Genomic DNA, 11,930 nt, shown 5'->3' with positions numbered 1-11,930 from the left:
TGACTCTAACTAGGGTACACTCCCAAACACACTGACTCTCACTGGGGTACACTCCCACACACACTGACTCTCACTGGTGTACAGTCCCACACACACTGACCCTAATTGGGGTACAGTCCCACACACACTGACCCTCACTGGGGTACACTCCCACACACACTGACTCTCGCTGGGGTACACTCCCACACACACTGACTCTCACTGGGGTACACACCCACACACACTGACTCTCCCTGGGGTACAGTCCCACACACACTGACCCTCACTGGGGTACAGTCCCACACTGACCCTCACTGGGGTACACTCCCACACACACTGACCCTCACTGGGGTACACTCCCACACACACTGACTCTCACTGGGGTACACACCCACACACACTGACTCTCCCTGGGATACAGTCCCACACACACTGACCCTCACTGGGGTACAGTCCCACACACACTGACTCTCACTGGGGTACACACCCACACACACTGACTCTCACTGGGGTACACTCCCACACACACTGACCCTCACTGGGGTACACACCCACACACAATGATTTTCACTGGGGTACACTCCCACACACACTAACCCTCACTGGGGTACAGTCCCACACACACTGACTCTCGCTGGGATACAGTCCCACACACACTGACCCTCACTGGGGTACACTCCCACACACACTGACTCTCACTGGGGTACACACCCACACACACTGACTCTCCCTGGGGTACAGTCCCACACACACTGACCCTCACTGGGGTACAGTCCCACACTGACCCTCACTGGGGTACACTCCCACACACACTGACCCTCACTGGGGTACACTCCCACACACACTGACTCTCACTGGGGTACACACCCACACACACTGACTCTCCCTGGGATACAGTCCCACACACACTGACCCTCACTGGGGTACAGTCCCACACACACTGACTCTCACTGGGGTACACACCCACACACACTGACTCTCACTGGGGTACACTCCCACACACACTGACCCTCACTGGGGTACACACCCACACACAATGATTCTCACTGGGGTACTCTCCCACACACACTGACCCTCACTGGGGTACAGTCCCACACACACTGACTCTCGCTGGGATACAGTCCCACACACACTGACCCTCACTGGGGTACAGTCCCACACACACTGACTCTCACTGGGATACACTCCCACACACACTGACCCTCACTGGCGTACGGCTGGAATTGCCCATTCTGAGTTGACTGCAGACGATCAGAAGAAAGAGGAACAGTCTGGTGCATTCTGTTCCCGCAGCCTGTGATTGTGGCCGTCGCTTTCCTGCCTGACGATGATCAAGGGCTGAATTTCACAATTCGGTAAAAACAAGGTGTGCTGATGCTGGAAACCAGGTCCTAGATTAGAGTGGTGCTGGAAAAGCACAGCAGGTCAGGCAGCATCTGAGGAACAGGAAAATCAAGCCCTGATGAAGGGTTTTTGCCCGAAACATCGATTCTCCTGCTCCTCGGATGCTGCCTGACCTGCTGAGCTTTTCCAGCACCACTCTGATCTAAATGTATTTTACAACTGACCATCTCAGACTTCAATCAATTTTTTGACACTGTCTCCAGTGCTCTTTGGGGAAGGGAATTCCTAATATTCATGGTCCTTTAAGAAAACAAATTCCTCCTCATCTCTGTCTTAAGTCGGGGTCTCTTCATTTGAAACTGTGCCCCTAGTTTACGATCCCCCAGCTTTCTGCCAAACTTCAATCACCATTTCCTCTACCCTTCTGGAATCTGCCCCGATGAACTTCTCTGAAAGATGTTCGATGCATGTGTAACCTTGTGTGAATAAGGAGACCAATCCTGCGCCGACTCCTCCAATGCCCATAATATAAGAACAAAACTTCCCTCCTTTAATATTACATCCCCCTTGGAACCCAGGACAATGTTCCATTGCCTCCCCAAGGACCTGCATCCCTGTGTATGTCAGTACTTCTGCATTCTCTCTGTATTTAAATGAAATGCTGACTCTCTTCTTCATCCCAAAGTGGACAGCTTCTCATTTTGCCACACCGTATTCCATCTTCTGAATATTTACCCACTCCTGTAATCTCTCTGTGTAAGTTGTACATGTGCTCATATGTTACCAACAATGTAGCCAGATCTTACCTTGTACAATGATCTTTTATGTTGTGTATTTTGCAGTTTAATGTGGATAAATGTCTGGTTATCCACTTTGGTGGCAAGAACAGGAAGGCAGATTACTACCTCAATGGTATCAAATTAGGTAAAGGGGCTGTTCAGAGAGATCTGGGTGTTCTTGTCCACCAGTCAATGAAGGTAAGCATGCAGGTACAGCAGGCAGTGAAGAAGGCTAATAGCATGCTGGCCTTCATAACAAGAGGAATTGAGTATAGAAGCAAAGAGGTGCTTCTGCAGCTGTACAGGGCCCTGGTGAGACCACACCTGGAGTACTGTGTACAGTTCTGGTCTCCAAATTTGAGGAAAGACATTCTGGCTATTGAGGGAGTGCAGCGTAGGTTCACGAGGTCAATTCCTGGAATGGGCAGGATTACCTTACACTGAAAGACTGAAGCGACTGGGCTTGTATACCCTTGAGTTTAGAAGACTGAGAGGGGATCTGATTGAAACGTATAGGCTTATGAAAGGACTGGACACTCTGGCAGGAGGGAACATATTTCCGTTGATGGGGGAGTGCCGAACCAGAGGACACAACTTAAAAATACGGGGTAGACCATTTAGGACAGAGATGAGGAGAAACTTCTTCACCCAGAGAGTGGTGGCTGTGTGGAATGCTCTGCCCCAGAGGACAGTGGAGGCCCAGTCTCTGGATTCATTTAAGAAAGAATTGGATAGAGCTCTTAAAGATAGTGGAATCAAGGGTTATGGAGATAAGGCTGGAACAGGATACTGATTGGGAATGATCAGCCATGATCATATTGAATGGCGGTGCAGGCTCGAAGGGCAGAATGGCCTACTCCTGCATCTATTGTCTATTGTCTATTGTATTTTAGAAATCCAAACTGATGATATTTATCTGTTCCCCTTTACCCACCCTACTCATTTACTTTTCAAAGAGCTATAATAAATTCATGAAACACAATCTGCTTTTCACAATACCATGTAGACTCTGCCTGATTGTGGTTTGATGCTCTAAATTCACTGCACTCCCTCTTTTCTGTGGTCTAAAGATTACCCTGGAACAGGAAGCTGTCTTGAGCATGTGAGTTATAATCTGATTGAATGTCAGAACACACTTTCTTCCAGGAGAGTGTGTGTCCAGTGATATTACCACGAGACTATTCATCTAATAACTCGGCTAATGTTCTGGGCACTTGGGTCTGAATCTCACCGCAGCACATTGGAGGCTTATGGATTCAACAAAAACTCTGGAGTTCAGAATCTAAAGGAGACCATTCCATTTTTATGAGGAGAAACCTATCAGGGGCATTAATGTGCTCTTTACAGAAGGAAATGGTCTTCCCTGCGTGACTCCAGACCCACAGTCGTATGGTTGACCTTCAGTTACCCTCAGAAATGGCCGAGCAGTAGTTGCTGCGTTTCCCCTGATGCAGTTGTGTCAATTGCTCCAGAATCTTTAAAAAGCCCTCCCTCGGGGCATTCTGGGCTTACCTGCAGTGGTTCAGGAAGGCAGCTCACCCCCACCTTCTCAAGGGGCAGTTAGAGACGGGGAATACATGCTGAGCCCAGCCAGAGTTGCCTTGTCTCACAAGTGAGAGTCTGAATGGCCTCCTCCTGTTCCTGAGTAACAGGCTCAAGGGGCTGAATGGCCTTTCCGTGTTCCCAAGAGCTCAGATGTCGGAGCTGGCCTGATGTTTTGCCTCGTTCTTTGGTGCTGAGGTCGGTGGAGGAGTCTTGACCCCCTGCCTCCAGCAGGGGAGCTGAATGGGGCCTTGAGTCAGCAGCTGCCCTCAGGCACAGTGTGGTCTCTGGAGCAGAGGGCACGGTTTACTCAGTGTGCCAGGGTGATCAGGAATTTACAATGAGCTGGACTGAATCAAACTTCCAGCTCAGTTACTGTCTCCTTGACTTGTCCGGACTTGTCCGACCTGCCTATCTCCTTTTCCACCTATCCACTCCACCCTCTCCTCCTTGACCTATCACCTTCATCCCCTCCCCCACTCACCTATTGTACTCTATGCTACTCTCTCCCCACCCCCACCCTCCTCTAGCTTATCTCTCCACCCTTCAGGCTCTCTGCCTGTATTCCTGATGAAGGGCTTTTGCCCGAAACGTCAATTTTACTGCTCCTCGGATGCTGCCTGAACTGCTGTGCTCTTCCAGCACCACTAATCCAATGAATCCTCGATAAACCTACTCCAAGTCAGTGAGAGTGGTGAACAGTGCAGCATAAAAAAGGAGGGAGACGGTCACCGTGTACAACACTTTTAATTATCTAATACATTTCACAGGATCAGGAAGGCACACAGACTGAGAGACCAATGAAACAGATATTTACATTCACAATGAACTGGCAAAGACCAAAACACAATACATACTAAGCTTCAACCCAGCTCTGAAATGGGACCACCCACCCCTTTAGTGCAGATATCTCCAAGGTGACAATGTTAGCAATGACAAAGAGTGGGGAGAAGGTGGATGGGAGGGGATTGGGGGGTATCAGGGAGAGGGTAGAGATTGAGGGATGTGGGGAGAGGGTGGGGATTGAAGGTTATGAAGAGAGGGTGGGGATTGAGGGAAGAATCTCTCTGTGTCTCCGTGAATTGTCTGCGTCTCCTTCAGTAAAACCTGCACCAAAGGCCTGTCCCAGTGGAGTTGTCTTCTCAGGGTGTACAAAGTTAAAAATCACACAACACCAGGTTATAGTCCAACAGGTTTAATTGGAAGCACTAGCTTTCGGAGCGACGCTCCTTCATCAGGTGATAGTGGAGGGCTCGATTGTAACACAGAATTTATAGCAAAAATTTACAGTGTGATGTAACTGAAATTATACATTGAAAAATTGATTGTTAAGCCTTTCATCTGTTAGAATACAGTGATAGTTTCACTTCTGTCATGTGTAAATCACAAAACCTTTTTTTAAAAGCTGTTAACAATGGTGATAGCTAGACAATATGTTGAAGGTGTTAGCCCCCTGTGTTCTCTGTCTATGCCATGATGTTTAGATTGATTCTAATCTAAAAAGTGAGATAACGGAGTTTTACATGAATGTATGCAGTTTTTGAGCAAAGTGCAATGTAACTCTGAAAGTACAAATTCACTCCACAAAATATATGTGTGTCTGTGTGTGTGTGTGTGTGTGTCTGGTGTTGGGATTAAGCCCTCCACTATCACCTGATGAAGGAGCGATGCTCCGAAAGCTCGTGTGCTTCCAATTAAACCTGTTGTTGTGTGATTTTTAACTTGGTACACCCCAGTCCAACACCAGCATCTCCAAATCATTCTCAGGGTTTACACTTCTCAGTTTTATCGATGCCCTTCAGGTCTGGATCATAACCAGCTTTGGAAAAACAATCCACCAGTTGCTTATCGCATTTACAAATTGCATAGCTGCAGGTGTTCTTGGGATCAGCTGGTGGGAGAATAGAACAGCAGGTTAACAGTGTTGACAGCAATATGAAAACCTCGCAATCAGATCCTCAAACTCCAAATGTGACAATTTCCAGGACACTGTAACCTCCCTTCTTCTGGTAGCATCAGTGCATCCAACACTCTGCTGGATATAACCCTAACTTGGGAGGTTTGTGCTAGATTGTGGACCGTGTACTTTGGCGGGATATCAGGGTCTTGGGGAGTGTGTAGGGGAGATTCACTTGATTGGGACCCGGGATGAGGGAGGTCAGTGAATGTGGAGAGAGTGGAGATGTTGGGGTTGCTCTCTCTCACTGTCAGTAAAGGAGTAAAGAACCTTCAACGTTTTTGCTCAAATCTAATTTTATTTATCGTTGGCATTGAATACCCACAGTAAGTGTCCACAGTCTAAATTCTAAAGTTCAGGTAAACATCTGAAATAAGTGCAGCAGGAGGCCATTCAGCCCTTTCAGCCTGCCCCATCATTCAATAATCCAACCTTCAGCAGAATTCTAACAAAGTAATCTCTAGAATTACAGAATTTTACAGTATGGAAGGAGTCCACTTGACCCATCATGTCTGTACCAGTTTACTAATCTTAGTGATCTTGGACTAAGCCCCACTCTCTGCAACTGGATCCTCAGTTTCCTGACCCACAGGCCACAATCAGTGAAGATTGGGGACAATATTTCATCCTCACTAACACTCAACACTGGAGCCCCCCCAGGGATGTGTACTCAGCCCCCTACTGTACTCACTGTGTACCCATGGCTGCGTCACCAAGTACCAGACTAATGCCATTTACAAGTTCGCTGATGACATCATCATAGTCGGTCGAATCTCAGATGGTGATGAAACAGACTATAGACGGGAGGTGGAAGACCTGGAAAAATGGTGCACTGAGAACAACCGAGCTCTCAATGCCGGCAAAACCAAGGAACTCATTATTGACTTTCAGTGGGATGTTACTCATGCCCCCCCCCCTACACATTAACATCACAGAGGGGGAACGAGTGGAGAGGGTCATGCTCCTGGGAGTGGTCATCCACAACAAGCTTTCTTGGACTCTTCATGTGGACGCACTGGTTACAAAGGCCCAACAACGTCTCTTCTTCCTCAGGCAGCTGAGGAAATTTGGGATGACAGCGAATACCCTTGCCAACGTTTATAGGTGCCCCATCGAGAGCATTCTGTCTGGATGTATCACTACCTAGTATGGCAACTGTACCATTCAAGATCAGAGACGGTTACAGAGAGTGGTGAACTCGGCCCAGACAATCACAAAGGCCAACCTCCCATCTATAGAATCCATCTACCAGGCCCGCTGTCAAGGAAAGACCGTCAGCATTCTCAAAGATCCATCCCACCCTGGCAATGTTTTACTACAACCCCTACCATCGGGGAGAAGGTACAGAAGCCTGAACACACACACCAGCCGGTTTCGAAACCGTTTCTATCATACTGTTGTTAGAATACTGAATGGACTCACAAACTCTGAACATTCACCTGTACCTGTGTTTTGTTTTTGCTGCTGTTTCCCTATTATTTACTATCAATGCTACTTAACTCTGTGATCTGCCTGTACTGCTCACGAAACAAAGCTTCTCACTGTGTCTCGGTACACGTGACAATAAATTCAATTCAATCCATTCATTCATTCATGACCCAAAAACAATGGAGCTCACAGGGTTTATCGAGAGGGAGGAACTAAAACAAATCTTTATTCATAGAGAAATGGTGCTAGGAAAATTCATGTAATTGAAGGCCAAAACATCCCTGGGGCCTGATAATCTACATCCCAGAGTACTTAAGGAAGTGGTATGAGAAATAATGGATTCATTGGTGGTCATCTTCCAAGATTGTACAGAACTCAGGATTGGAAGGTAGTTAATGTAACCCCACTATTTAATAAGAGTAATGTAACCCCACTATTTAATAAGAGTAATGTTACCCCACTATTTAATAAGAGTAATGTAACCCCACTATTTAATAAGAGTAATGTAACCCCACTATTTAATAAGAGTAATGTTACCCCACTATTTAATAAGAGTAATGTAACCCCACTATTTAATAAGAGTAATGTTACCCCACTATTTAATAAGAGTAATGTAACCCCACTATTTAATAAGTGTGGTGGAGAGAAAACAGGGAATTACAGACCCCTCTGTCCGACATCAGCAATGCATGAGACACAGAAGGTTAGTCTGCAGGTACAGCAATGATCAGGAAAGCTTAGAGACTGCTGTGTCTTATTGGGAGAGGAATTGAATGTAAAGTAGGGAGACTCTTTTCTAAATGGGGAATGGTTTCTGAAATCTGAAGCACAAAAGGGTCTTGGGAGTCCTGGCACAGGATTCTCTGAAGGTTAACGCGCAGGTTCAGATGGCAGTTAGGAAGGCAAATGTAAGGTTAGCATTCATTTCGAGAGAGAGAGCTAGAATACAAGAGCAGGGATGTACTGCTGAGGCTGGATAAGGCTCTGGTCAGTCTGCCTTTGGAATTCTGGGAGCAGTTTTGGGCCCTGAATCTGAGGAAGGATGTGCTGGTGATGGAGAGACAGAAGTGAGGACTGCAGATACTGGAGATTAGAGTGGTGCTGGAAAAACACAACAAGTCAGGCAGCATCCGAGGGGCAGGAAAATCGACATTTTGGGCAGAAGCCAGGGTGATGGAGAGGGTCTGGAGGAGATTCATAAGAATGATCCTGGTGTTGAAGGGCTTGCCGTATGAGGAGTGGTTGAGGACTCTGGGTCTGTAGTCGATAGGATTTGGAATGATAAGGGGGTTCTGACTGAAACTGACAGAATACTGAGAGACTTGGATAGATTGGACATGGAGAAGATGGTTTCACTGGTAGGAGAGACTAGGAGCTGAGGGCACAGCCTCAGGGTGAAGGGACAACCCTTTCGAACTGAGATGGGGACAAATTTCTTCGGCCAGAGGGTGGGGAGTCTGTGGAACTCATTGCTGCAGAGGGCTGGGGAGGCCAAGTCACTGAGCGTACTTTAGACAGAGAGAGCGAGGGTCTTGATTAGTCAGGGGATGATGGGTTGCAGGGAGAAGGCAGGAGGATGAGGTTGAGAAATGCACCAGCCATGATTGAGCCAATGGGCCGAATGGCCTAACACTGCTCTTGTACCTTACTGTGATGTTTCAGTTATCCTGGGCATTGGGTGATTCACCATCTGGCATTATCTGTCTCCTTTGTCGAAGGAAACGTGCTCATGTATAGGAGGCAATTTAGAGCGTTTCCCAGTTTGATCCCTGGAATGAGTGGGTTGTTTCATGGGGAAAGGTTGAAAAGACTGATCAATAAAAGGTGGCTTGATGAAAACATCTAAGATCCCGGGGGCACCTGACTGGCTGGATGTGGAGAAGGTGTTTCCTAAATAAAGGGTTACCCACTTCAGGCAGAGAGGAGCCGAATTTTCCTTCTTTCAGACAGTCCTGAATCTGGGGAAACTCTCTCCCTGAAAATATGGTGGAAAGAGAGTCTTTCCATAGTTTTCAGGCAGAGAAAAAAAAAGATTATTGTTGAGCAAAAACAACAGGGTGAAAGGTTCTCCTGGACAGACAGGAACGTGGGTTTGAGGTTACATTCAGATCAAGCAAGATCCTGTTGATTGAGGGGGCAGGCTGGAGGGGCTGAATGGCCTGTTGTGTGTTTATATGTTTGAATGCAAACAGAGGATTTATTTGAGGTATTCAAATTCACCAAGCGGTCATCTAAAAAGGGAAGTGATTTGAGTTGAAGTGCGACTGAAAACCAGAAAGACACAAATCAGCAAGAACCGGGGAATATTTGTGGTGCAGTCAGTGACTGGGTGCGGCCTGTGAGGGTGGGGGAAGCAAGCTCAGAAAAATGGCTGAAAGAGGAATTGAGAAAAGAGAAGGGTAAGATTTCTGGGCTGTGGGGACAGAGGAGTGAGTGTGGGGCCAACATCACCTCAGTGGGCAGAGTGGCCTCATACTGCACAGTAAGATTCCGTGATTTAATAAAGTGTCCCTGGAACAGGGAGGGGTGAAGGGTGATCGTGTTCATGGGTCAGAAATAGTGGGCCTGATGAAGGATTTGTAAGTTGGGCACTGTAGTCATGAAAGGGGAAGTTGAATAAACATTTACACTCAGATAGAGAGAGAGAGAGAGAGAGAAAGAGAGCAGTTCATGCCACATTGCTAACAGGTAGTGAGGAAGAGACTTTTATAAATATCCTGGAAAACTGAGTCAGTGGACAGAATTCACACCCTCAAACAGAAAAGGCACAGACAGGGGCTTTGAGGACAGAGAGTTCCAAATTGCTGTGCGACTATAGACAAGCAGAACGGTCCTGCAAGGCCAGAATCACTCAGAGTGTGACAATAAACCTTTAGGTTTCTCTCCTTTGGGGAGTGTTTGAGTGATACATAACTGTAACCTCCCCCCCACCCTGCACAAAAACCCTGGCAACAACAAACAAATCACTTACAACAGGTCAGAGAGTGTCCTTGGCGACATCTCCATGAGTAGTGTGTCCAGTATGCATACTCAAACCAGCGGCACTTCCCATCTGATTCAATCCTCCCGTAACAGAGATCGTGCTGCCAACAACAACTGAGACACAGAGAGAGTCAGAAACTCCTGCAGAGGACAATCAGGATATACAGGCTGTACATCACAGGGAAAGTATTACACTGTCAGAGGGTCAGTACTGAGGGAGTGCTGCACTGTCAGAGGGTCAGTACTGAGGGAGTGCCGCACTGTCAGAGGGTCAGTACTGAGGGAGTGCCACACTGTCAGAGGGTCAGTACTGAGGGAGTGTCACACTGTCAGAGGGTCAGTACTGAGGGAGTGCTGCACTGTCAGAGGATCAGTGCTGAGGGAGTGGTGCACTTTCGGAGGGTCAGTGCTGAGGGAGTGCCACACTGTCAGAGGATCAGTACTGAGGGAGTGCCACACTGTCAGAGGGTCAGTGCTGAGGGAGTGCCGCACTGTCAGAGGGTCAGTACTGAGGGAGTGTCACACTGTCAGAGGGTCAGTGCTGAGGGAGTGCCACACTGTCAGAGAGTCAGTGCTGAGGGAGTGTCACACTGTCAGAGGGTCCGTAATGAGGGAGTGCTGCACTGTCAGAGGGTCAGTGCTGAGGAAGTGCCGCACTGTCAGAGGGTCAGTGTTGAGGGAGTGCCGCACTGTCAGAGGGTCAGTACTGAGGGAGTGCCGCACTGTCAGAGGGTCAGTACTGAGGGAGTGCCGCACTGTCAGAGGGTCAGTACTGAGGGAGTGCCGCACTGTCAGAGGGTCAGTACTGAGGGAGTGCCGCACTGTCAGAGGGTCAGTGCTGAGGGAGTGCCGCACTGTCGGAGGGCCAGTGCTGAGGGAGTGCCGCACTGTCAGACGGTCAGTACTGAGGGAGTGCCGCACTGTCAGAGGGTCAGTGCTGAGGGAGTGCCACACTGTCAGAGGGTCAGTACTGAGGGAGTGCTGCACTGTCAGAGAGTCAGTACTGAGGGAGTGCCGCACTGTCGGATGATCAGTATTGAGGGAGTGCCGCACTGTCAGAGGGTCAGTGCTGAGGGAGTGCCGCACTGTCGGATGATCAGTATTGAGGGAGTGCCGCTCTGTCAGAGGGTCAGTGCTGAGGGAGTGCTGCACTGTCAGAGGGTCAGTACTGAGGGAGTGCTGCACTGTCAGAGAGTCAGTACTGAGGGAGTGCCGCACTGTCAGAGGATCAGTGCTGAGGGAGTGCTGCACAGTCGGATGATCAGTATTGAGGGAGTGCCGCTCTGTCAGAGGGTCAGTGCTGAGGGAGTGCTGCACTGTCAGAGAGTCAGTACTGAGGGAGTGCCGCACTGTCAGAGGGTCAGTACTGAGGGAGTGCCGCACTGTCGGAGGGTCAGTACTGAGGGAGTGCCGCACTGTCAGAGGGTCAGTACTGAGGGAGTGCCGCACTGTCAGAGGGTCAGTGCTGAGGGAGTGCCGCACTGTCGGATGATCAGTATTGAGGGAGTGCCGCTCTGTCAGAGGGTCAGTGCTGAGGGAGTGCTGCACTGTCAGAGGGTCAGTACTGAGGGAGTGCTGCACTGTCAGAGAGTCAGTACTGAGGGAGTGCCGCACTGTCAGAGGATCAGTGCTGAGGGAGTGCTGCACAGTCGGATGATCAGTATTGAGGGAGTGCCGCTCTGTCAGAGGGTCAGTGCTGAGGGAGTGCTGCACTGTCAGAGAGTCAGTACTGAGGGAGTGCCGCACTGTCAGAGGGTCAGTACTGAGGGAGTGCCGCACTGTCGGAGGGTCAGTACTGAGGGAGTGCCGCACTGTCAGAGGGTCAGTACTGAGGGAGTGCCGCACTGTCAGAGGGTCAGTGTTGAGGGAGTGCCGCACTGTCAGAGGGTCAGTACTGAGGGAGTGCCGCACTGTCAGAG

At 48.8% G+C, this 11,930-nt stretch overlaps 1 protein-coding gene across 1 annotated transcript in view; it reads right to left on the bottom strand.

Moving 5' to 3' along the window:
- Positions 1–4,375: 4,375 nt before the first annotated feature.
- LOC140481829 (basic phospholipase A2 PA-12C-like) overlaps positions 4,376–11,930 on the bottom strand; it is a 31,053-nt gene continuing 23,498 nt past the window's right edge. Inside the window, exons 3-4 of the mRNA XM_072578356.1 lie at positions 10,001–10,125; positions 4,376–5,535 (exon numbers count right to left, since the gene is read on the bottom strand). Coding sequence (XP_072434457.1) covers positions 5,408–5,535; positions 10,001–10,125 — 253 coding nt within the window. The 3' untranslated portion in view covers positions 4,376–5,407. The remainder of the gene's footprint in view (positions 5,536–10,000; positions 10,126–11,930) is intronic.

Source organism: Chiloscyllium punctatum, chromosome 10, assembly GCF_047496795.1.
Source record: "Chiloscyllium punctatum isolate Juve2018m chromosome 10, sChiPun1.3, whole genome shotgun sequence".
Lineage (NCBI taxonomy): Eukaryota > Metazoa > Chordata > Chondrichthyes > Orectolobiformes > Hemiscylliidae > Chiloscyllium > Chiloscyllium punctatum.
This window is presented reverse-complemented; position numbering and strand designations above follow the sequence as displayed.